The 26,466-nt window shown below is 37.2% G+C and overlaps 4 protein-coding genes across 11 annotated transcripts; 2 read left to right on the top strand and 2 right to left on the bottom strand.

Moving 5' to 3' along the window:
* Positions 1-531: 531 nt before the first annotated feature.
* Positions 532-8,464, top strand: LOC309498622 (uncharacterized protein). 7 transcript variants are annotated; one of them, XM_082169449.1, is made up of 10 exons: positions 534-777; positions 1,777-1,836; positions 1,950-2,603; positions 2,960-3,592; positions 5,622-5,752; positions 5,867-5,960; positions 6,552-6,600; positions 7,323-7,397; positions 7,570-7,722; positions 7,854-8,464. In XM_082169449.1, exons 2-9 carry the CDS (start codon positions 1,796-1,798, stop codon positions 7,711-7,713), a joined length of 1,821 nt encoding a protein of 606 aa, XP_082025575.1. In that variant the 5' UTR covers positions 534-777; positions 1,777-1,795; the 3' UTR covers positions 7,714-7,722; positions 7,854-8,464. The 7 variants fall into 7 exon arrangements, with proteins under 7 accessions (XP_082025579.1, XP_082025575.1, XP_082025576.1 ...); XM_082169450.1 differs by having other exon boundaries at positions 534-782; positions 1,781-1,836; XM_082169448.1 differs by having other exon boundaries at positions 534-813.
* Positions 8,465-9,827: 1,363 nt separating this feature from the next.
* mrps31 (mitochondrial ribosomal protein S31) lies at positions 9,828-13,850 on the bottom strand. The gene is made up of 7 exons (XM_082169455.1): positions 13,660-13,850; positions 12,937-13,362; positions 12,557-12,709; positions 10,806-10,952; positions 10,648-10,721; positions 10,398-10,535; positions 9,828-10,307 (listed from the first exon to the last, which is right to left on the bottom strand). The coding sequence occupies exons 1-7, from the start codon at positions 13,788-13,790 to the stop codon at positions 10,081-10,083; spliced, it is 1,296 nt and encodes a 431-aa protein (XP_082025581.1). The 5' UTR covers positions 13,791-13,850; the 3' UTR covers positions 9,828-10,080.
* Positions 13,851-14,965: 1,115 nt separating this feature from the next.
* slc25a15b (solute carrier family 25 member 15b) lies at positions 14,966-21,982 on the top strand. 2 transcript variants are annotated; one of them, XM_082169069.1, is made up of 7 exons: positions 14,966-15,281; positions 15,949-16,033; positions 17,206-17,464; positions 18,888-19,025; positions 19,151-19,326; positions 20,489-20,647; positions 20,758-21,982. In XM_082169069.1, the coding sequence occupies exons 2-7, from the start codon at positions 15,979-15,981 to the stop codon at positions 20,877-20,879; spliced, it is 909 nt and encodes a 302-aa protein (XP_082025195.1). In that variant the 5' UTR covers positions 14,966-15,281; positions 15,949-15,978; the 3' UTR covers positions 20,880-21,982. The 2 variants fall into 2 exon arrangements, with proteins under 2 accessions (XP_082025195.1, XP_082025196.1); XM_082169070.1 differs by lacking the exon at positions 14,966-15,281 and adding an exon at positions 15,410-15,601.
* Positions 21,707-25,846, bottom strand: tm4sf21a (transmembrane 4 L six family member 21a). The gene is made up of 5 exons (XM_082169071.1): positions 25,492-25,846; positions 24,939-25,004; positions 23,794-23,930; positions 23,527-23,713; positions 21,707-22,496 (listed from the first exon to the last, which is right to left on the bottom strand). The coding sequence occupies exons 1-5, from the start codon at positions 25,666-25,668 to the stop codon at positions 22,488-22,490; spliced, it is 576 nt and encodes a 191-aa protein (XP_082025197.1). The 5' UTR covers positions 25,669-25,846; the 3' UTR covers positions 21,707-22,487.
* Positions 25,847-26,466: the final 620 nt, after the last annotated feature.

The raw sequence follows: 26,466 nt of genomic DNA, 5'->3' as shown, positions 1-26,466 counted from the left end.
ATGAGGCCACGGGAGAGGATTTGTGAATGACAGTGTAGCGACGCAACAGATGATAGGTCACATGATAATGACAGCATGGCAAATGTAGTACGTCCAGATTACATTCATTTTTTTTTTTTTTTTTTTTTTTTTTTTTGGAACTGCAAAGATTTCATTGCATTGGCTTTCCATGTACATTTCAACCGAAGGACAGAAAACTCCTGGGTTTAATTACAAATATACAATTTGTGTTTCAAAGATGAACACACAGGTTTGGTCATACAGGTTTGGAATCTGATTCCATTCAGTATGGGATCAGTATCTTTATCTTTTTCACTTTTTCTGTTCTGTGCCCCAGAATGCTTCCCACGTCCATCTTAAAAAGGTACATAAAAATGTTTAATTCCATAATTTTACATAATTGTTTATTATTTAGAAAGTTTTATTAAATTATATTTTCAAAGAACGATTTTGGCACAATGGCGCCCCCCTCCTGTTGAATTTTTTTGCGTCACTGTTGCTCATGTTGCTACAGGCGAGCTTAATCCAGTCAGTTCCTGTCCCAACGTGAACGCGCCCTGCTCTGTTGACGTCACGGCTGCAGCTGTTCGGTGTGAATGTAATTTTACAAGAGGATTCGGCCATTTCGACAGAACGACCTCGATGTAACGACGAAAGAGACGGATTGGTGTTAGTTTTGAAAGCATACGGTTCAGTTTCGGTCAGATGTGGAACGACGTATAACGGAAGACGTTTGTTAGCTTTCACGGCTAAGCTTTTGTCGATGAGCTAAATTGGGTAACGTTAACTGTTTTCCGTATCGTACAACCTTGGGTATGTCAAAACAACTCAGCCGGTGGTCAACTTCTTTGGAATTAAAAATATAAACGGAATTAAAATTGATAACTAATGCTGTTGCTTGATGTTATTTAGACTGTAATGGAAAATGGTTTCGATTTGTCATAGTTTCGCATTAACGTTGAAAACGGAAGAGGCGGTTTGACTTAACTTTGATGTGTTTTAGTATTCAATATAACCTTGCATCGATTATTTTAAAACTGTAGTTGTTTTATATGTGTAATGTTACCAATTAAACGTGTTTTACATTTGTTTCTAATTACCCTTCTGAATGTGAAACTCACGGCCTTGTCTACCCAGAGACACGCGTTCATGTAGGCCAAAGAATGTGGTGTCGTCGACCTAGTCTAAATTCGTTTGGTTCCTACATAATGTAACCAAGGACCATCCTTTGTTTCAGTTTTTTATATGAAGCTGCTAAAAACCCTGCATTTTAAGTAGCATTTTATTCATTCGGTCTTTATGTCCCTGGAACATGACTGACAGGGCAAAAGTATCATGGGATTAAAACGCATTTAGTAGTTTAATTCATTGTAGTTTGGTCTGTAAAAATATCGATCAGGTTAGACAGCCGCATCTTGTACATATTTAAAGGGTTTTTTAAAATGTAAATGACTAAATTAACACAGAACTCAAACTATTATCTGGGTCAGTGTGTAGTATGTACCTTTTGATGATTTAAATTCCAGAAAGATTGGCATGTGATGTTAATACACATGCTGAGATTGATTTACTTGACAGCGCTAGATTTGTTATTCAAAGAATAATGCTGGAACTTGTTGGCATTATACTACTAGTCTTATTTTTGATTTTACAAGCCTCAGTTAAAATATTTCTGTTTTCCCCTTTATTTAGCTGTTTTTATGCCAGTCTTATTCTGTCATTGGTGTACATAAACTGGAAGTGTAAAATTTCTGTGTTTTTCCCCCCCCACTGAAGATAGGTGAAAAGCTGAAAAATGGTAAGACCACACTCAGGATCTCCTCGTTCCAAACACAGGTAGTACATTGCTGTAGATGTGATATATATATTTTATATACTATTTAATTCTGATATGTCTACCTAATTATCAATATAATGGTGACTCAATTTCACATTTGTTTCTCATACAGGCCTTTCTCTGACAACAACAGAAGCATGAATCACGAAGGGCGATTTGGCCCCCCTTCAAGAAGCCAGAGAGGTTTCAGAGGACCTCCTGGAAAAGCCCCACCAAGTTGGAGAGATAACAACAGTAACGGACCACAGTCATACCCCAAAAGGCCCTCGCTCATGGGTGAACGCAGAGAGCGACCACACGGACAGTGGATGCAGAACCAGGATCACTTCCATCCTTATCCCGATTCACAGCGGGGCCGCAGGAGGCCTTCTCCACCCCGCTCAAGCCGCCCTCCCCCAGTCCAGCACAGACAGTCCCCTCATGGTCCTATGCATGGACCGCCTAGCCACAGAGCACCACTCTTCCATGGAAATCACCCTAGCCACACATCTCCATCTCGCCATTTCCATGGCCCTCCATCAGAAAGGCGGGTTCCTTCACCGCATAGTTCCTTTAGGGGTCCCCAGCGACGCCCAAGCCCTCAGGAGCATGACAGGAGCTGGTGCCCTGCACCTCGCGACAGGCCCTTTGGCCGACCAGCACTTGGTGGCCACCACTGGAATGGCCGAGGAGGTTATCCTCACCCTCCTGGTGGTGATTCAAGGCTCTCCGGCCCACCCCATAGAAAACCCAGAGAGTTTCATGGAAGGAGTTCATATCCAGAGAGGTACAAGAATGAAGCTGTGAAGGCTGGGTAAAGTAAATATACGGTTATGTGTTAGATTGCAAAGTCCAGTACACTGCAGGGTGGTGAGAGTAAATCCCAGCTTCCTTCAGCTTTCTGTCAGTGTAAAGTACCACAGGATCTAATGATAAAGCTCATAAAGTGAAAGTCTGTCTGGAGAAATTGTAAAACAATTTGAGGCTTTTTCACCTTTAAGTTTTACTGGCACAGAAGTTATGGCATTCAGCAGCCTGGGGCTGGATCTAAATTGATAAAAATTTAAGAGCTTCCACACAGCTCAAGCAGCACAAACTGGCATTATAACCCACATGTTTGTATTGTTTGTAATGGATATGTAGGTGGTCTGCAGAGAGAGATCAACGTGGGCCGCATGGAGAGGTTGGAAGAGAGTCTCGGCGCCCCAGCATGGAATGGGCACACGGAAGAGGGGGAAGTCCACACTCTCGGCCCCCTTACAGATCACCGGCACGAAGACTAGGCCCACCCCCATCTGGCTTCTCGCTCAGACCTTATCCACCTCTGCGACCTCAGGAAAGGCCCATTGGGCGGCCATTCAAGAGGAAGAGTGAAGATTTCAGGCGTCCGCCGTCATCAAGTGGTTTTGAGCATGGGCCGCCAAAGCGTTTCCGCAGGGAATTATCAGTGAGACCTCTTCCTCTCAGGGGCTTCCGTGGTCGTGGTTTGTCCCTCAATGATAAGAGTCGACTGCTAAAAGCACGAAATTTTAGAGCAGAGTCAGTGGCCCGGTTCAAACTGCCCCCACCAAGAATCTCGGACAGACTCCAGAAACCCAAGCCTCAGACAGCTCCAAAGAATGGCAAAGATTCTTCAGGAGTGCCACCACGCAAGATACCGCTCAAAAAGATGCCGTCATCCAGAGAGTCATCCCCCAACACAGACTCCAAGACCGCAGAGCCTGAGAGGGACTCCGAAAAAAAGGTGGAAACCCGTCGCTCTGTGAGCGCACACAGGTATGGTATTACCCCTCACACTGTGGCAATGGGCGCGTGATGTTTAGAAGGTCAAGCTTCCTGTTTTTCAATGGCACAACTTTCATCAAAGGGGTATCACCTTGTCAGATGAGATGGATGAGGAGAGAAAAAAGAAAATCGTGCCTGTTTTCCTCATTTTTGTCAACAGTATGATGTTAAACCTGTCGTTGTCCAGAATACCTCTGTGCTTGTCAAGAGAATATGAGATAAGTCTGAGCAAGTGGTCTTTCAAAAGTTTCACAATTGCAGTCCTTTTTGTTCCAAAAGTCAAATGCCATGTGTCCCACAATGATGCATCCAGATCGACTTTAACCCAGAAGAGATGTTTAAAATGTCTTCCAGGGAGGGAAATGGTTTTTAAGCCGTAATCTGTAAGTGTTTGCAGAAGGATGGTCTGTCCTGTTATACCTACAATGCTCTGCCTCAATATGCAACTAACTGCAGTAACATGAGCAAAATTCTATCTCTCATGGCTACGTCTCATGGACATGGGATAGGATGTCTTGGAAAATGGAAACATGAAGGACATTTTCAATGGAGAAAAAACAGGCAAGCTCTATTCCGGAAGTTATGACATTAAGACACTGTTGATGTATCACAAGAAGTTATTCCCTAAGAAGAATTTAGATGATTGGCTGGATGAAGAAACAGATTGACTCTTTAACTGTTTGAGTGGAAACCAGATTTGATTGCAAGAAGAAAAAGAACTCCATGTACCATCCCTTAATAGAATAATGTAAGATTTGGTCTGCATCTAATCCCATGATCATGGTCAAAGAATAAAACTCTCATCTCCAATAACCCCAGAAGTTCATTGAAATTGCACCTGAAAAGAGGCCCCGTCGTGTGAGAACTACAAGAAGGAAGTCTTGCGTGCACTTTCTTCCATGACAGATCAACGAGATGGGAACAAAATGGATGTTCTCCCCGCCACATCCCTCCTCCATAACTGCAGTTCTCTGTTGGTATTTATGAAAGATTTATGCCCTTAAATGCCTTTATATACTTGGCATTGCAGCATTGACATCGACAAGCAGGGATCACGTGTTACTCCACATCCAACCCACTGACTGAAATGGCAGCATGGCGGAGTTGTACTGAAGTTAAAAACCAGATCCATATATGCCTAATGAAACATGCTTACCAAAATGCCAACCATTAATTTGTAGTGAGCCTCATTAGAAGTTCTGCAACTGAAGAATTGTCCAAGTAATTTTAAATGCCTACCTGTTAAGTGAAGATGAAAATGCACATGGAAGAGGTTGAAGAATGTCTTTCCACAGACCATGTAGTTTGAAGGTTTTGCAAGACAACTGGCCAACAAATTCTTGAGAAATCAGTCCAGCATTCAGAAGATCCTTTCATCGAAACTTTACCTCAATGTCACTGCAGAATCCAGAGCTGCAAACCAGCATTTATATCAATGTTTTCCAGCAAGAAGTGTTCTCCAAATACATCTAATCCAGTATGAAAGGATAGGTTAAGAGGAATGTATCTGGCATGTCAAGTCTGGATGAAAAGGAAGTGCTCACCTGCCAATCTGTTAACTTTTTGGAGCATAAAATGATTCCTACACAGCATTCTTCAGGCCACTCATTCAGTCTGCCAATATCTGTTATTCACATTAGTGAAAGGAAGGCTGCTAAATGTCAAGGTGAATCAGGGAAAATTAATCTACCAATTCAAACTGAAGCATGGAGATGATGGGCTTGCTTTGCTGTAAGTACCCATGTAGTAATCCATCATTGGTCCTTCTGCATTTGCAACAATACAATTGGGTTCTTGAGGACTGTGAATGTTTGAGTAATTTAGTTTGAAATGCAACATTTTCCCTCCTCAGTTCACAAGGCACAAGTTTATTACACTTTGAAATCAGATAACATTTGTGCATGCCTTCTGCTTTCTCTGAATATTTGATGATGCCGTTTAATATGACATTTTATTCCATGCTTAAGTGTCCAGATGATATGGATCACTTGTTCACATGCCTCGTTGACTTTCTTTTCAGCTCCTCACCAATAGACAGGCGGCTTTCACGTGACCTTGTTGTGGTTTCCCATTGGGAGGCAGGGCACAAACCCAGTACTAGTTCTAAGAACAATGCACCTTGGAGGAATAAGGCACCCAAGAACAAGTCTGGTAAAAGTCTGACACTACTGTCATAGTTTTGAATGATTTGCAAATAATTTATGCTTTGCAATATGCTAGTATCAAATCTCTGCATGCAAGTTCTAAATGTTCTTCCTCTCCCAGAGGAATCAGAATCTCATGGAAATTTAACACTGAATGAACGCTTCACCAAGCTACAAAGTCCTACAAGTTCTTCACAGGAACAGAAAGAAAGACGGTAAATTAACTATTTTTGTTTTGTCAGGTTAAAGACAAGGAAATATTGTTGCGCTCAGATGAAGGCTAGTTATAAGTCCAGGTGCGTGAAAACCAATGAAATATTGAAGAGACTGTAGATGGTTCGCACTCTGAAAAAATAGACAGTCTTTAACAAAAAGAATCAATTATTTTAATAGAGCAAGGGCAGACGTTTCAGCCATCCAGCTATTCTCAATGCTCATGTCAGGTTAAAACAGAAAACTTTTTATGCATTTTGGCTATTCGTTGAGACAAAAACTGCATTTTGGTGGCCTGAAAACAGGTTTCAAAGTGGAGGTTTTTGAAAATGATGCGTTATTGTCTGTGTAAACTACAAAAAATGTGTGAAAATGGTGACCTCATGCGCATGCTTATGTGTCGAGTCTACAGGCGTGTAGTTTCTTTATAAAGTGACATTGACACTACTTACCTGGCATGCATAATACAGCATTTGAGTCGGGTTTTTTCCCCTTTTTAGTACGTCTTGTAAACGTACCCTTAGTCGTTTACAGAAGCTAAACTGTAAAAAATGTGCCAAATGCCACCTACAATTATTTTTATTTTTTTGTAGGTCTTCTAGAAGTCCAGAAAAAACCCTGAGGAAGCCTGCTTCATTTCAGGTAATGAAATTCTTAAAATGTAGATTTCAAAGTCTTGTTCTCATCAAGAGTGCTTTGGAAGTGAAAGCATTTCTTGTTTTACTCTTGATTCTTCCTTGTTAGTCATTTTTGTTATAGGTATTTGTAGTAGGGATGCACCGATACCACTTTAAGTGCTTACATTTGGGTACTTGCCGATACCAAGTACCGATATGAGTACTTAATACTATACAGTTCTTCTAACAATGTTTTATTTTCATCACGTTTTTCACTTTCAACTTGTATAATCAAATTGCTTGTTAAATGAGCTATTCTCACCCGTCACCCCTCCTCTTGACAATTTAGCAGAGCATAGTTTGCAGTCTGCTCTACTTTTATCATCATCGCTTATCTTAAAATATCTCCAAACGGCTGACATTACTCCTCCGACTACCTGCTCAACTGAAGAGAGGTTAGGCTAATGTTTAGTTGCCATAAGGGACTGTTCACATACGCATTTTTTGCGTGTGCAAAATCGTTATTTCAAATGTAGGCACGCGGAAAGCACGATCATAATAGAAGGACGTGCTTTTTCACATGTTTTTAGACACGATATGTGAACGGCACCTTAAAGTGGTATCGGGTGTGGTGGGGTTGTATCGGGGTAGTTGTATAAGTACATGAGCACAGTAACGGACCGACGCCCAAGTACAGGTATCGGTGCATCCCTAATTTGTAGTGAGACATTGTTCTTCTTTACTTAGAGACCTAATTTCCGCTCAACTGTTGGAGTGAAGAGGGGACCAGCTCCTGATGGAGTTCTTAGGAAACCCTTAATGGTAAGTGATGCTTGCTGGTATCAGTCTTAGTTCCAACTCTGAATAATAATAACTATAATACATGATTAATTGTGTTGTCTTTGTTGTAGGCTTGATTTGAATCATTTTAGCTTATGTGGTGTTTCCATCTACATTCCAAATAAATCCAAAATATTTTTTTGTGTTCCCTAAGGGCTCTTTAATTCCAAGACCACCCTTCAATCAGAAGCCTGTCTTCAAAAAGAGTCAAAGTATCATGTCAAAGTACAAGAACTTGCAGACGTTGCGGCATAAAGTACCCCACCAGCGGCAAGCCACTAGCTATCGTCGGTGGTAAACCAGAATGGTGAGTTGTATATTGCACACAAATTAATTTGAATTTGTGTTCAGTACTGTCAAATCTTCAGCCATTTAACTTCTATTACATCCAAAATTCCATCAGCTAATGTACTTTGTATTTTCAATGTTATTTTTTAGATTGCATGTGCCGAGGCAAGTCGTCTACTGTAGAGACTCTCTACGGAGTTCCCCAACACCCTCACCTTCCCTTATCTTCTGCTGTACAACTGTTTGGTTTAATCTCTGTAAAAACGGCAAAGATCACCAAAGTCCTTTTTTTTTTTTTTCATAGCATTGTTTTTTGGAGTTGGTTTTCCATTTTCTTTGGTGTGCTTTAGAGATAAAGGTATTTAATTATGTGCGTTAGTCCTTTTATAGTTTCAAAAACAAAGATTAATGTTAAATTTTTGTAATGTACCTTTAACCTGTACAAAAGCTCTTTGCCATAATTGTGTGAAAATGATTTGGTTAGGATTCTTTTTTTCCCACATGTAGTTAACTTTATACATCAGTGTCTAAATAGCTGCTTTTTGAAAGTGACTGTTAAAAGACTCCTATCATGTGACATGATCCATGTAGAATGCTTTGAGTAGCTTTCATTTGATAAAACCACCCGAAGGGTTTGTTTGATTAGTTGAGCTCCATGTGTTGATATTATGACTTCCCTGAAAAGTTTTGTTTGTGTAGCTCAAAACCCATATGTACATTGTTTATAATCAGACACTTTGAATAAAAATGGAATTGTCAGACGTGTTGAGTTGTGTGAAGCAAAATACTAATTTTATGAGTTCAGATATTTAAAAGGATTTCCTTACTCCATGAATATACACATTTTTAGACAAAATAATCATGTAACTTGGGTCTTTGAATGTGTTTGAATTGTCAAGTCACAAATAGTGATTCATTTATATCCTCCTCATTCATGTGTTCTAGCCATGATGTCTCAGCAGTTATCCGTTCTTTCCCACCCGTGTATTTCAGTCATCCAATAGTCTAATAATAGTGATTTTCTCGCAGCAATATTTTAATACAGAACTACTTTCCTACTGAGTTCAGTGCCAATCCTGCTCCAAACACCTATCTGTGATTACCAAGGCTGCATCTGAAATTACATTAAATTTTTTTAGTGGCCATGAACTTGTTACTTATTCAAAATAAGTACCTATTCAAGAGTATGCTATATTGGACAGCGCAAGTGTTCCTGAAGATCTCATTTGTCTGGTTCAGGTGCGTTTGATTAGGGTTGGAGCTGAACTGTGCAGGGATGTCAATTTCGAGGAACAGAATTGGGCATCCCTGTCTTTGGTCAAAGTTATATATATTCTTAAAGATTACATACAACATACTGTTAACTTAAACATCTTGACCTTCATAAGTATAATTTATATTGATCTTAAAGAACACAATTATTTTTTTAATACACTATTTAAGAGGCCTTAGTGACACTGGAAGGTAATTCTGAAAAGAATTATTCCTTTAAGTAAAAAAAATATATTTGCATAGTTCTTTTTTCAAATAAACTTCGTTTAAAAGCAGCTTTACAGATAATGTTTATTATACATTTATGCCTAATTGTCCAAATTTGTTGATAGAGTAGTTTACATAATGAAATGATATAAACAATCAAGCAATTGAGATTTGCTGTCCTGGAAATATTGTTTTATATGAGTTTATGCATGTACATAAATCTGGATATATTTATAGTAGTTGCAAGTTGAAGTTATTCATTCATAATGAGGTGATATGGCAATCTGTAAGGTTTTAGATGTAATAACAGGCCTATTTACTATTAGGAATATCACTGCAATAGATAAACAACAGGGTTTAGGATTTTAGTTATAGGTCTCTTGCCCACCCACATTTTAAAAAAGAAACAAAATCTGAATTTACATCAAAATTAAAGAAAAAAACTAAACCTAACCCAAAACCAGTTCTTGAAATGCTTATTTTTTCTCATAATAACATAACCATGTCAGGAAATTTATACTGGTCTTCATCATCATTATCTTTCTCACTGGGGAACTACGGTACAATTCTTTATGCTGCTTTGAAACAACAATGTGAAATACCACACAAGTAAACTGATACCAGCAGAATTCACAACATCCTAACTACTTATTGAAAAACAGCTTTAATATATCTCTGTAAATGGTATATAATAGTACAGTAACAATTAAGAACCAACAGCCATGATACAGTCTTTTAATCTGGTTATGGATGCAATTATTAATTCCAATTGCTTAATGACTGTGTTTTCAGTTTTACTAACTACTAGTGCAGTTAGGATCTTAACTAGCTGGTTCTGGGGCATTCAGTACAGGTGAATCCAAAAGCATCATCTGTCATTTTCCTATTCTCATTTAAGTTAAGCCTCAGCTTCTTTCAGGACATTGTCTTTCTGCTGGAAGTAGTCTCTGAACCAGGCGATATGCTCCTGTTTCTGTTGAACCGTGAGGTGGTGATTCTTCGCGAGGCCTGTAATTACAAGCTCCATGAAGTGCCTGACTGGACCCTGCCGGGGGAACGATTCATCAAGGTGCTTCTCCAAAAACACATGCTCATGGAAGGGCACACTTGCCTCATCCTCCAGCCCTGAAAAAGTTGCATGTGCCGAAAAATAAGATTGTGTACAGGATTAAAAACAGGAAGAAGATTGCAACCTATTCCTGCATTGGAACTCACCAGCCTCATTGTTGATTGGATATTGCCAAAGTTTGCCCTCTTTGGTCCACTGGATCATCTCCTCAAAGCCATTCCGAGGCGTCTGATTTGTAGCTTGAACAATTTGATTAGCTAGATCAATGTCCCAAAGGGTGGGGCCTAACATTCAAAGCAAGGCACAGGACAGAGTAAAATAAATACATTTAGTTTCACCCGAAGATACTCAAATATGCCAGTTCAGATGTGTTAATGCCATAAAACTTCTCCTTACCCAGATCTGACAATGAGTCTTGCTCCGCACCCGCATTGAAGATGTTCAGCCTCTTACTAGTGAAAGGACTCTTCCTTTAAAAACAAAACAATGCACACGGTTAGTGGAAAATGTATTGTATTCAAAAATATAATTTCAGGGAAGCATTTTTTTTTTACCTTGTGCGAACGGCATCAAGTTCACCAGTGATACCTCTGTCTTGAGTATATCCCTGTCCGTCCTCGTCAAAACGAATCTGGCTGCTAGGCCTGGCATTTGATCTGCCATTCTGCTTTTTTCCAACTTTCATATCAGCAATTATGTCTCTGAAAGAGAAAAAGGACAAATAATGGTTCCTACAAATATAGTCATGTAACACTTTATTTCCTATTTGACTCTTTCATACATTTACATTTCAATATCCATACAATATCAACAAATTAAATCTTACTTTCATAAAATCATTTGTTTTTAAGCAATTCAAGTTGTGATGTAACAGAAGGACCACTGGTGGTGGTGGAGGAGAGATCCCCTGATATGATTGTAAAGCGCTTTGGGTGTACAGTAGTACATATGAAAGCGCTATATAAATGCCTCATTCATTCATTCATACATTCAAGGAGTGACAGATTTTTTTTCTCCTATTGTGATGACATTTTTGGCCGGTGACTTCTAGGTTCTATCCATTGGCTGTCGATTGGATGGAGGCGGATCTAAATGCGAGATTGCAGTTGATATTAAGAAAAGGGTGGAGTTCAAGCTGACAAAAGGATTGGAGAAGACCAACGGCAACATGTCACCAGAGAGAAGTCTGTCATTTCACCAGAGGATCGAGTTATGGGCATTTTGATAAAAAATTACAAGCTCTTAAAAAAAAGAAAAAAGAAGAAGAAACATTAGGAATCATAAATGAATCGTTCATAATAAGATGTATTTATTTTTAAAAAAGATAAATTGAATGAATTTCCATTTTAATACGACTTTAAAGTCCGCGTGAACCGGAAGTTGCAAATGACTTTTCTCCAGTGTTGTGACGTATTTCCAAGTGAAACGGAATATTGAACAGAGGGCAGAGTTTTACTTTAGTGCTCCTCCTCTCCATCTCTCACTCATAGCAGACTAACGGTTTGAGGGGAGTGGTTAAGCGTTTTTCAACCCAAGCCGTCAAGCCTACGTCATCAGAAAAGGAACGCCACTTCAGACCGGAAGTAACTTTTCAGTAGCCTAGAAATCTAGACGCACCCTAGCGGCAGCAAAATGTATTTTGCAGCCAGGGTAATCTAGCAACTCTCCATTGACTTTAGAGCTGCAAAAACCTAAATTGGGTCAGGCCAATCACATCGTGTATAGAGTAGGCGGGGCGGGCTTAACATAATGACGACAGAGTTGCGACGGTTCCCAGCTACTTGAAAACAAATAATGGGGGCTGCTGGAGAACAGTCTGTCGAATCGGCTTTGGCCGCGACTCTGGAGGACTTGGAGTTAAGTTTTTCCTTTGAGAAAAGAGCAAAGAACGGCACTTAAGTCATTCTTAAAAAAAGGAAGATGTGTTTGTAGTTTTGCCGGCCAGATATGGAAAAAGTTGAATTTATCAACTAGCTCCGCTGTTGGGAAAACGCTCTGGTTGGTTGAAGCGCTGTCCTATTGCGTGCAGAGGGAATTTGAAAGACAGCCGTTTATCCCGCCCCTCGGATTGAGCCGTGTCTATGGTGAGTTGCCAGACCTAACATCTTGATGTAGGTCTGGCTTGCCAGGCTAACTTTTCAGACTTTGATTAAAGATTACCACGGCAAACTATTTTTTTCTGTGTATTAACTTGCATGGATTAATTGTTCACCACAAGACTAGTAATATGTGCTAACAAAGTAAATAGGGTCAATTTTGATTTCATGTCGACTTTAAGACAAGCAACATCTGAAACGAGCCCTACCCTATGTTCTGTCCATCGGCTCTCTTCTGGGTGTCAGGTATGGCTTCATGTTTCCTCAGCTGCTGAAGGAGCTCTGACTCCGCCTGACGCCTGTTTGGCAGTGTAGATGCAGCGGCAGAGGCTGCAGCAACCAGTGTTGGATTCAAAGTCTCACTAAAATACAAGCAAAAACAGAAAAATGCTGCCACTCTCACTTCAGAGTTGATATTTTTTGCTAGTCCAAAAATAAAAAATAAAAATGTATTAAATATATAACCATAATTTATAAATCTTAATCATATGATTTAGCTCTTTGTATGTATGGAAGTGCTTTTACCACTGGTATTTTTGTGCCAGCATTACATATTTATGAATTATGCTTGTATGCATGTATAACTCACCGCTGTTGTGAAACCTCAGCTGTTGCATGCTGGAACATGCTTTGTACGCTTTCCATGGGCTTTGGGTCGGGCCTCTCACTGACTCTTGGAAACTTTGGGGGTCTTATTTTACGTATGGTTGTGACCTCCACCTTCATTGCCCCCAGCAGCTCCAAAAGACTCTCCTTCCCAGTTTTTGTCTTGTCAAACTTTTTGCTGTCCTCAATAACCACAGGTTCAGTCTCTAACTGTGATGTCAACATTGCATTTGAAATGTTATTGCCCTCATTAATTTTTGTGTTCTTCTGTCCATCATTGTTAACCTCAGCATTAGCCTCCTTCTCTTCTGGTCTCTTTTCATTGTCTTCTGACAGTGATGTGGAGCTCTCTTTATTTTCACTGAAAAAGATGCTACTGGTTCCCAATGGCCTTGCTCCACCCATGGTCCTAAAATAAGAAAGAAAAAATCTCATGAAATGAGTGCTCACATTACTTTTTTTTTCTTTCTTTTTTTTATCAGAATTTGAAAAACAAACAAAAACACTTTGGTTAAACAACCAAATAATAAAGCTATAATTACTAACACAATCAACATGAGAATGGAAAATTGAGCATGTTTATCAAGTCTTCTTTTATTTATATCTGAGATATTTCAATTTGAGACTGAGATTTTGAACTGACACACAAACACCAGTCAATCTGATCAGACCTGTCACCTCTCAGTGTCTTAAATCTGTAACTTACCAGATAACAGGAGCAAAACGCTCCTTCTCTTTACATTTTGTGGATGGTAGTCGTGTATTCTGCGTATGAATTAATCCATTTCGGACCTGATATATATTTAATAATCTTTTATACATGATTGCCCCTCTCATAAGACCTCAATGTCGTCCATGCACGTTTCCCTGTGCAGCACAATCAACCGTCCGGCAAAGCGCCTGAGACGTATAAAAGTTCCGGGTGTCTTTTTGCGTCCAGTAAAGTAAATGTACTGCTCATTTGCCACTTTTTTTTTACAGTGTTCAAACATTCAGTGATTTTATTTTTTTAAATCAGTCTGTATCATATACATTACAAAATGACAACTGAATCGGACTGCAACAGGAAAGGGGAAGAGCTTATAAAACTGGTCCAAGGGAGGGGTCTGCCGCTGCCACGGTCTCATCCCTCCTCCAGTGATGGGAAATCTGAGCCATTTGTGCGAATCGGTTCTTTAGAACAATTCGTTTCCAAGAAGTGGTTAAAAAAATGATTCAGTGATTCTTTCACGTCATGAAGTCATTACACCATCACGTTTTTGACATCCAGGGAGGTATTCCAGAAAGCAGGTTATGTGAATACCCGGGTATGTTTAAGGTTTAGTCATTGTAATTGTTCCAGAGTTCCCTATTAATGAGACTAAATGGGCGTGATAGATTGCAACAAAAAAAGTGTTATATTGATTTATAAAGCACTATTAAAACAAGGTAATGTATATTGTATTGCTATCTATCTATCTATGTTCATGATATTTCCCCTATTGTGGGCGTGGCCTTGCACGCTCCTCAAATCGCAATACTTGTTTGATGGATTATTTTGAAAAGGTAATTAAGTTTCAATGTTAAAAATTACTTGCAACAGTTCACATTTTCAAAAAAAATTTTTTTGTGTTATATGATAAATCGTCTGAGCTGTTTTGTCTGATTGATTACAGGGATTCAAAAGGACACAGCAGACCAAATGCGAATAACCTATGCTCGTCTTGGCTAATACAGTTTTTTACTCTTTGATGTCTTAGCTTTTCTTCTTCATTTGTGAGGCTTTAAATTTAATTTGAATATAAACCTCTAAAAATGTATTGTGCCCTAATAATATATATATGCTAAGCTAGGCTGGTGTGAGTAGATACACAAGATAGACTAGATACACTAATATTTTCAGTTCCATTCGTCTCTGTGCCTTGTCTCAAGGCCACGCCCACAACAGGGTAAATATAATGTATATTCATGTATACCCCACCCATTGTAACAGTTTTTCACAGGAACTGAATATTACACAACGCGTACCGGACGCGTTTTTGGAACCAGCATACCTCGAGTAAGCAAGGTTTGGGTTAATCAACCTAGACAGGGTATGTTTGACGGTAAGATAACCTTGCTTTCTGGAATGCCCCCCTGGTCGTGACCGAATCGTTATGGTTTTGCTCAAACGATTCACTGAAATGATTCGACTCAATTGAACAATACGAATTAGATATCGCTTCACATACGGATCCCTGACGAGAGGTCATGACTCATTTGATCGCAAATGTGTGTCAGTTCAGTAAACAGCCAGCATGAATCAAACCTCGCTACATTTCTTCGTTTTGAGCGCTTTCGTGAAATAAGGTAGGTTACAGGTATAGGCTATGCTTGGCGATTTTTTTATTGTGAAATTTACGCTGTCACAGTTTTACTTTTAAGATGTTCAATCTCGCGATCCAAATAGTGTTCAGTACTGGTGATGCAAGAACACGTCTGTCTGTAAGTTCAGGACAGACGTGTTCTTGCATCACCAGGACTGAACACTATATGGATAAAGACAGCCGTTTTTGATGTTACTTTATTTTGCGTCCCATAAAAGACAGCCACACACTGTAGAAAAAATATAGCATTGGAGAGGCGGAAGATAACGAAGATCGCTGTGTTAAAAGAACACATGGCTTTGTGTAAGAGTTTTTCAAAGCCACATGGTCTGTCATTGTGGCTTGTGACTTGATTTCTCCAGTCGGCGCCCTGAACTGTTTTACTATGAAACTTGAGATTCCGCTCCATTTTGTCTGCCTATGTAACTTTTGTTCATAACTTAGTTATATACAACCTATCAGTTTAACTTTAAACGTGCTGCAACAAATCAGGAGGGGGAAAGTTACACAGTAAGCACTTAGCAGTTTGGGATTAAATAGGAGTCTACTTTATTCAAATCAAAGTACATTTACATTGTTTAAATGAAAGTTTTAAGTATTCTCATGTTTTCTTTTCTCTGTCTCATCTTTTGCACATACTTTTGAAATAGGATTTCTTGGAGCACTTGGCACATTTCACCATGGCACCACATCCGGTGGTTCAGGCAATAATAGACCTCTCTGCTGGAGCTATAGGTAACTTCATATTGCATCATCTCATTTTGGAGGGTCATTCAGGAACATTGTCCTGGACCCTATGATGATAGAGTAGGACACACTTTATTTCTGCACCACCATCTACAATGTAAACCCTCTCTTTTGTCAGTCCTTATCTGACATTTGAGCTGTGTGTTTTTGCTTACCTCTGTGGTTTCACAGCCTAGACCTATTGTTTCAGCAGTCCCTGCACCACACATACATACACACTCACTGACCAGGGCTGTGTTTCCCAAAAGCATCATAAGCCTAAGTAGATCGTAGAACATTGTCACCAATGGTCTACTCTATACAATCAACTTAGCTCACAATGCTTTTGAGAAACGCATCCCTGTTCTGTTCAGCTTAGATCTTACTAATAAGAGGATGAGGAAGTTTGTAATACATGCTACTGTTTGTGGATTAGTTGTAGATCATTGCTTTGTAACTCAGATACTATTTTCTAACTCAGATCTTCTTTAAAGGGTTAGTTCCCCCAAAAAATTTAAATTCTGTCATTAATTACTCACCCTCATGTCTTTGCAAACCCGTAAGACTTTCATTCATCTTTGGAACTCAAATGAAGATATTTTGGATGAAATCTTAGAGCTTTCTGTTCCTCCCTAGGCAGCTACGCAACTGACACTATCAGTGCTTATGTTTACCTTAACTAATGTGTGAGTTTATAATGAATGTTTATATGTGAATAAAAGCCTAAATTCAATATATTCATCATATAAAGCAATCATGTCTCTTAAGAAAATTTGGACTAAACCGCTCAATTCACATGGATTCGTTTTACGATCTCTTTATGAAAAAAAAAAAAAATTGAACTTTTGTCAGTTGCGTAGCTGTCAACAGAGGGACAGAAAGCTCTCAGATTTCATCAAAAATATATTTATTTGTGTTTTGAAGATGAATGTAAGTCTTACAGGTTTGGAATGATATGAGGGTGAGTGATTAATGACATAATTTTATCCCTTTAACACTTTATGTCATTCTGTCATTTTAAACCACGGGATCAAAGTTATAATGCCAAAATAGTACCAATTAAAATGTATTGCTCTTTTTTTTGTTGTTGTTACAAAGGGTACTGAAGGGTAAATATGTCATTCCTACAGTCTATTTTTAATTTTCTACTTTCTGTTCTCCCGCTTCTTTTTCCGCTTTAGGGGGCACAGCTTGTGTATTTAGTGGTCAACCTTTGGACACTGCTAAAGTGAAAATGCAGACATTCCCCACTTTGTACAGAGGCTTTGTGCACTGCTTTGTGTCAACATACAGACAGGTGGGCCTTCGAGGGCTGTATCAAGGTACCTCGCCAGCCCTCATGGCCAACATCGCGGAGAACTCTGTGCTCTTCATGTGCTATGGCTTTTGCCAAGAGGTGGTGCGCTACATGTCTGGTCAGGAGAAAGGGGCTGTGCTCAGGCAAGTTCTATCTGTGTGTCACAAATAGTACATTTACATGTATGCATTTTTGCAGCTGCCGTTACGGTACCCAAAGCCACTTAGATTGCATTGAAGTTTATCATTTCATGCATTCCCTGGAAATTTAACCATTAATTTGGCGTTACTAGTGCCATGCTCTACTGTTTGAGCTACAGGAATAGTATGTAGTATAGTTGGCAAAAATCAAATGCATGAAATAAATAAAAATAAATGTTTCTAAAATAGCCTTTTTTTTTTTTTTTTTTGCTTGAATTGAAAAGTGATGCAGAGATGGTTAAGGTGTGTGGTGTTTTAAAAAAAAAAAATCCTTCTTTGCTAATAAAGTTGTCACTGAGGTGTACATGATGTTCACTTTAAATTTGAGAGGAATTTCATTTATTTTTTTGGATGTTTTTTAATCACTTTTTCATAAAATGTGTATATTGTGATAAGCAATATTGTTCAAAAGTTTTTAAGGGTTTTGAAACCAGTCTCTTATGTTCTTACATCAAGGCTGCATTTATTTGATTAAAAAGCACAGTAATATTGTGAAATATTATTATGATATTATACTATTTAAAATAACTTTTCTATTTGAATATATTATAAAATGCGAAATATTCCTGTGATGGCAACGGTGAATTTTCAGCAGCCGTTACTCCAGTCTTCAGTGTCACATGATCCTTTAGAAATCATTCTAATATGCTGATTTGATACTCAGTTATTATCAATGTTGGAAACAGTTGTGCTGCGTAATATTTTTTTAGGATTCATTGATGAATAAAAAGTTATTACTAACTTTTCTAACAATATAAATCCTTATTATCACTTTTTATCAATTTAACACATCCTTGCTGAATAAAAGTATTAATTTCTCTCAGAAAAAGAAAGAAAAGAAAATGTACTGACCCCAAACTTTTGAATGGTAGTGAATATTGTTACAAAAGATTTCTATTTTAAATGAATGCTGTTCTTTTTTAACTTTTTATTCATCAAAGAATCCTGAAAAAAGTATCACAAGTTATAAAAAAATAAAAATGTTATGCAGCACAACTGTTTCCAACATTGATAATAAATCAGCATATTAGAATAATTCCTGAAGGATCATGTGACACTGAAGAGTGGAGTAATGACTGATGAAAATTCATCTTTGCATCACAGGAATAAATTATATTTTAAAGTATATTGAAATAGAAAACCATTATTTCAAATTGTAATAATATTTCACAATATTACTGTTTTTACTGTATCAAATAAATGCAGGCTTGATGAGCATAGAGGACTTCTTAAAAAAAAAAAAAAAATAGTAATGTTTCCAAACTTTTGACTGGTACTGTATATACATATCATTATTGATAAAAAAATTAAAGAACATCACAATTTTCGACATTTTTAATTTTCCATGCATTTCCATTCTGTACAGTGACGTGCAGAAAGCGTGCGCAGGCTCTGTGGCCTCTATTTTCTCCTCTCTGGTCTTATGTCCCACTGAGCTGGTGAAGTGCCGACTGCAGGCTATGCATGAGATGACCTCCTCCGGCAAGATCGCACAAAGTCAGAAGTAAAGATTGAGCTTTCCTTTCTGCGGATACTGTGCACGTATTTTTCCATTTACTTTTAAGAGCTAGCATTACTCATGATGATATTGTTTATCTCCTGTCTCATTATATCTGTCTGTGTTTTCAGCACAGTTTGGTCGGTGATAAAGTCCATTATGCATAATGAGGGTCCTGCAGGGTTCTTCCAGGGTTTAACCCCCACTATTGCCCGTGAGGTGCCTGGATATTTCTGTTTCTTTGGAGCATACGAGCTCTGTCGCTCTCTCTTTGCTGAGTACATGCACTGCGCCAAGGATGACGTGGGTATGGAAACCGTTGTTGTTACAGTTTCTACATTTTATCTTTAAAGTTACCTTATCTATGACAACATGATGTGACTAACGGCATACTTTGTTTCTCATTCATTGATTGGGCTGGTATTTTCTGGTGTGTACTTAATGAAATGGCATACCTGAGTCAGTCATTAGGAGGAGAAGGACAAACATTAAAATGAGTCAGTTAACAATGAACTCTTTGTTTTAAATAGAGCTGGACATTCAGTTTATTCTGGTCGATAGTGACAGGAATGTTAATGTGAAATATAATAACGCTCGGCTGTAAGAGTCCCTTCTTTCAGGTAAAAAGCCAGTATATACACTACCTTTCAAAAGTTTGGGGTCAGTAAGTTTTGTTTTTAAAGAATTTAATACGTTTAGCAAATATGCATTAAATTGATCAAAAGTGACAGTAAAAAATGTAGCCTATAATTGATTTTAGGTACAAAAAAGATTTCCATTTTAAAATAAAAGTTTAAAACTTTTGAACTGTATTCAGAATACTGAAAAACAGTTTATCGCACAAATGTTAGAATGATTTCTGAAGGATCATGTGATACTGAAGACTGATTCAGCTTTGCCGTCACAGGAATAAATTACATTTTTAAATAATTTAAAATTGAAAACGGTTATTTTAAATTGAAATAATATTTGACAACATTACTGTTACTGTCCAGTCTGGGTGATCATAAGAGACTTTGCAAAAAAATAAAAAATGGTGGATGACCCTTAAAAGTTTTATTTTATTACCAAAACTTGTCATACACTGATAACTACTACTGCTAATTAATGATAATTCAAGTGTGAAAAGAAGTGCTAATAACAAAATATATAGATTTAGCAGGTTAATTGAAAAGAATCAGCTTGTTCATAAATTGGACTCTGCTATCATGTCCTGGAGCGGGTGACGATTTCTTCAAATCAAAATAACGAGTAAATGTAGTGGAGTAAAAATTGCGATATTCTTCAGAATGTAGTGAAGTAAATGTTTCCCAAAATACAAATACTCAGATAGTACTCTAAAAATTTACTTAAATATAGTAACAAAGTATAAATACTTCATTACTGTCCACCACTGGTAAAGTGCGTGGCATATATTCTGAGATGTGACGTGTCCATGTATGATGAGTTGGCGTGTCTGTGTTTTGTAGGTGTAGCCCCCATTGTGTTCAGTGGAGGTATCGGAGGAGCTTGTCTCTGGCTTGTGGTTTACCCAATGGACTGTGTTAAATCCAGGATACAGGTCATGTCAATGACAAGCAGGCAGTCTGGCTTCTTTAAGACTTTCATGCATATCTTCAGAACGGAAGGTAAGAGAAAGATGTGTTTTAGTATGCTCCATATTATTATGTATAACATTACACAACTTTGCATTACCTGAAACCCCCAATTGACTTTGTTTTTGTCTCCTCATTTTCAGGTGTAAGGGCTCTATATTCTGGTTTGACTCCCACAATGATCCGGACGTTTCCGGCCAATGGTGCTTTGTTTTTAGGTTATGAAGCCAGCCGCAAAATCATGATGGCCCAGTTTGACAGCTAACCCCTTACTAACAGTAAAAAAAATTAATTAGCTTGAACTATCAATGAATAATATTTCTTACAGCATTTATTATTTTGATAAATGTATAAATATAGTATTGTTTATTATTCATTGTTAATTAATTTGTTCATAATACATTCATGTAAATTAATTTATACAACATGAAATGTTAATGTTTTGGTTAATGTAAAAATTTACAGCACAATGTTAACAAATTGATCTTTACTGTAAAGTTTTACCATTATTATCATTTTAATCATTATTAGTTTACTTCTTGGGCCACAGAAAAAGTGGTCTCCATTGTGATAGTAAGGCTAGTCCCATCATGCCTATTATTTTTTATTAATTTAACTTATTATTATCTGTAATTTAGCCATTTTCTTAAATCTAAAAGTCCTGTAGAATATACTGTAACTATGCAATTAACTTTTAAACACTAATAGACAAAGGGAACATTTGAGATTAAACCTGAATGACAAGACTGCCAACTGTTTTCTAATTTTGTTTTTGTTTTGTAATCTAATTTTGGTTTTAGGATTACACTTTGTAGTCTGTATTTATTTTGTTCAGTCAAGAACTGCATTCTTTGTATGTTTGTATTTTATTTTGTCGTGTTTGAGATGAGGTGAGAATGTTCATAATTTAAAGTGTTTCATTATTTATATGGGTTCAAAAGTCTGAGACAACCTTGTGAAAAGGATTCTAGTTTGCATTTTTTTAGCTTCATTTACTGTAGTAACCAATGTTACAAATTTGGTTAATGATCTAGAATTGGCTAATCGTGTTTCTATTTCTTCATCATTTTACTTTTCTTTTTTTCTTTGAAATTTTCTTTGTTTTAAAAGAGAAATCTTGTAAAATGTGAATTCCAGATGATCAGTGTGGTCTCAGACTTTTGACCCCACTGTATGTTGGTCTTTATTTTTGGTTACATTCAGTCATTCTGCCAAAAAACATTTACACGGTAGACATTTAAAACTACTGATGTAACCAGTACAGTATTGCAGTATTACATTTTCATATTCTATATTTGAAGAACCTTAACCCCCTTTACAAAATTGAATTGTAAAACCAGGACTGTATTAAAAATGTTGTGTTTTTTTTACATGCATGTGTATTTGACTAATTTTAAATGTTTTAAGTGATTTTTGAATTAACTTGATGCAAAATCATAGATTTCTGGAGATAATTAAATTGTATAATATTAAATGTGGATTAAAGTAATATTCCCCACATTGTGTAATCTTTTGGATGTTTTTTTTATTTTCAGTATGTTTATTTAACTTCTAAACTATAAAAATACAGATAGATACAAAACAAATGCTATGTCATTAATTAAAGTACTTTTCCTTTAAAATATTATTCAATCTGGAAGTCGTTATACATAAGCTGTTACTTGATAAAAAGTATTAAACCAAAACATCAGCAATAAACTTAAAACGGTGAATGTGACAACAAGATTAGTGTACACAACACACAGAAAGTACAAATTAAGCTCCATTTCAATGTTCAGGAGCATCTTCCACAAGAGGGCGCTTGTTAACTGATCAGGGAGGCTGGGATGTGGATGGTTGATATGATCTCCCTGGCACCCGGAGCAGTGAGGGCTTACAGCGGCTAAAAAACATGGAAGAAAGTGTAAGACAATGCACAAAGTACAATCTCAATAGCGCTTTTATGCTCATAAGCTTCATTAATTACATTATTAAGGTGAAAGAAATGAACATACGGCCAGTCAAGCCTTTAGAAGACATGGAATCGGTCTGCAATTAAAGGGATAGTACGATTTTGTCATCATTTACTTTTGATGAACACAAAAGAAGATATTTTGAAGAATCTTCGTAACCAGACAGTTGACGGCAGGACTTCCACAGCAGGGCGGAAAAAAAACTGGAAGTCAATGGCTTAAGTCAACTGTCTGGTTACCAAGATTCTTCAAAATATCTTCTTTTGTGTTCAACAGAAGAAATAGTCTCATAAAGGTTTGGAACAACTTGAGGGTGAGTAAATGATTTTCATTTTTGGGAGAACTATCCCTTTAATAGGGGTTATAGCTCTGTTTAGTGTTGCCTGTTGTGTGAAGTTGTGAACAATTAAATCGTATAATTGAATTGAATTAAAGAGCAGAGTTCTGGTATTAACAGAAAGGGAAATTTAAAAAAGCATAACAAATGGCTAATTCAGCATAAAATATGCCTAATGCTGCTTAACTGAATTTTAATTTATTTCAAATACAGTGGTGTTTAGAAGCAAGAGACAACCTTGTGAAAATTCTTATATATTATTTTATTTTAATTTGATTATTATTATTAATATAATTGTGTATTTTTAACATTTAATATAAACTATTATTAACATAAACTTTTTTTAACAGTAGTTACAGTTTTTACAGTAAGCTGCATGAACTCCAAGTCCATCTTTGATGAACTCCACAATTTGAGCTCCACAGAGCATTTTGTGCTTACAAGGACATCTGAGTTCACATGATCAAATTTATTTACTGGATTACTGACCTGGAAGTACTGGAGAATCTTAAATATTCAATATTCGTATTCATGTTACTTCTTAACATTTCCTGTTAAGGTATTACAATTAGATTGTGCCACAACTTTTCGTGTATTGCTCATTCACCAATGGCGCCTCTCACCCCTTTCTCTTTGCAGGTTCCACAGAGGCAGCCGAATAGGCCGTTGATCATCTGTATGGCACAGAGGACGAGTTGCACTGCGCTGGTCACCAGCAGTGTTGAGAACAGACCCACATTAAACTCCACCACATTGTTTGGCTCAATGCATTTTCCCCACGTGCTAGGGTCCTTAAGGTAACTCTCGCTTCTAAGAGATATAGACAATAACAAATTTAAACAGAACAATGTGTTATCACATGCTTTACAGTGCTGAGGTGTATCTCTTACCCGTCTTTAAAGGGAGTTCCCCAAAAGATAAGTGTATGTTTACAGAGTGGTCCATTGATTAGACCCATCAGAGCCACTATGAAACTATAAAGGGCACCAGCTACACCCACTGCTGAAAATAAAATGGACAGGAACATCTGAAATAGAAAACGATTCATGAGAATTATTTAATTATTGGTCAAAAGTTTGGAATAATGACATTTTTTCATGTTTTTGAAAGAAGTCCCTTATGCTCACCCAAGGCTGCATTCATTTGATTAAAAAAATAAAGCATACAATATTTATATTAAAAATATGAAAAATATTATTCTTAATATTATATTTAATTATTTCAAACTTTTGTCTGGGTAGTGTAAGTACACTTATTTTATTACATTTTGTAATTAAATACAGTTAGTATCTACAATGCCAACTTCAGTTTTTAATAATTTAAAAGTAGAGGGCAGTGTACACTGCATGCAGTTATTATAAATTATTATCCCCAAATTTCATTTGAAGGATTTCCCAATCACACAACAACATGCCTAAAAACTCCTACACATTTGTCACCATTCAATGAGGATGTCGAGGATGTCAGCCAGTGACTCTTGTAAAACTGTTCAGGTTCTTACAAGTCACAAAATGCAAATATTTGCAAAAAAGACACAATGAGGGCATGTTTTTCAGGCTCATGAGTCACATTTTTATAGATTTTTTTTTTTTTTTTTACAACAGAGGACCACCTGTGTATTTTCAAACAGGTCTGTTCTTCATTCTGTCCAGCACATGACAAATGATGTACATCACATGAACTTAGTTACATTCTAAATACATTTATTTGTCATAAATAGATTTTAAAGTCATTTGGCTTGTAGATTTAGGTCTTTGCCCAAGCAATTTACAAGGGTTGCGTGTTTTCGGATGTGGTTTTCTTGTTCTTTGTAATGTTACTTTAATTCTAAAGGTGTCTTGGGTATTTCCTTTTCTTTTTTTGTGCTAATTCTTAACCTGAAGATCTTGAAGATCTTGAATGCATCTTGTAAAGATGAGCTTGTAAAGGTCTAGTGGAAAATCCTCTGCATAACTTAATTTGTAAAGGATTGTAGATATTTATAAACTGAAGTCTAAAAATAAAGATTTTGTTATTGGCAGGATTGCTCACTCACCCCACAGCGATTAGCACAGCAACCCTGCTTTCCAGTCAGGTGAATGTGAAATGCTGGAATCAACACCTGGAGGACAGAAAGGGCAGTGTGTTTAATCATTTTTGTCATTTGATACATTTTGGATTGACTCTATCTCACAATAAATGCATTTTGTACATTTATGTTTCAAGGTCACCCTGTTTACAATAGATTAACTATGATTCGCATTTGCACCACCATAATACCTTATAAGGAGAATCACACTCTTTGACTCATAAAGATCATAAAAATAAACATCAGTATTTTTTTATATTATCTCATTGTTTCTTTTAAAACAAGGCAACATCTTTTCCTTGCATTCCTTTTTTTTTTCTTGCATTCCTTTCGCAAATCAAATTAAGACTCTGCATATTCTCACAAAGGCAGCTTATTTGTTGTAATCATGTGACTGACAAGCTCCAAACTAAACTGAGCAGCATTTACACGATATATATATTATCATATATGCACGCTATGAAGTTTAAATAGAAATAGAACTGATATATAGTTTACAATTAAACATAACCAGACTCACCATTATCCCCCCTCCAACCAGTCCTCCCATGTATTTGACCTCCTCTGTAATATGTTTGTCCTGCGCGTACTTTACATCCCAGCCAGGAAAAAACAGCATAATATTACAGATTATGGAGATGACCGCCAACGGGTACAGACTTGTCCCGACGCAAAACGCACATTTTCCTGTACACATGCTGCGAGGTGGGTGTTAATCCTGAAGTCAGAGAATAACGGCTGTAATCTGTACAGTATTTTGATATAAAAAAAACTCCTAGATAAAAGCACTTGAGGAAAAGTTTGGTCGTTGCCCCTGAGTCTCGTACACACCCTGAAGTTGTGAGTCTACCAGAGTGCAGTGTTTTTTTAAATACTGCTGGTGATTTATTATTGAGTTAAGATAAGACCAGCCCATGGAATCGAGTTCCTCTAACCACACCCTTTCTGGAGAATCTATAACTAAATATTACAATATAAAAATATATTGTTTTATGTTCTCTTGTTTTTGAGAGACGTGTGATAGTTAACATTTTAACTGAAGCAAATCCTATTACCAAGATATCTCTGGAATCACACACTTTTTTTTTTTTTTTTTTAACAAACAAAGCAGGACTTTATAGCTTTTAAAACAACCACCATCAAACATTAAAAACTACAGTCTATACCCCATTTATACAAATCTATGTTTAAATGCATTTGATCAAATTTTTGTGGAGATTTAGAAATGTCACTCTGGTTGTCATAACAAACAGTACATAATCATTCGGTTGCATCCTGAGATCTGACATGGAAGAAATTATGAACTGTGGGGAAATGTGTGTGTGGGATGTGTGTGTTGTATTGACTAAATCATGTTTTAACAGGGTGCTATAAACCAAATGCATCGTGGGACTTTGGACCGTGTCCGTAGTGAGACAAAAACACCATGGAAGTGACACTGTAAAACAAATAGTGTTATCTAAAAATCTATCCATGTCAATTTCTTTGCCAGTAT

This window comes from Leuciscus leuciscus (assembly GCF_965113295.1).
Source record: "Leuciscus leuciscus genome assembly, chromosome: 5".
Classification (NCBI taxonomy): Eukaryota; Metazoa; Chordata; class Actinopteri; order Cypriniformes; family Leuciscidae; genus Leuciscus; species Leuciscus leuciscus.
This window is presented reverse-complemented; position numbering and strand designations above follow the sequence as displayed.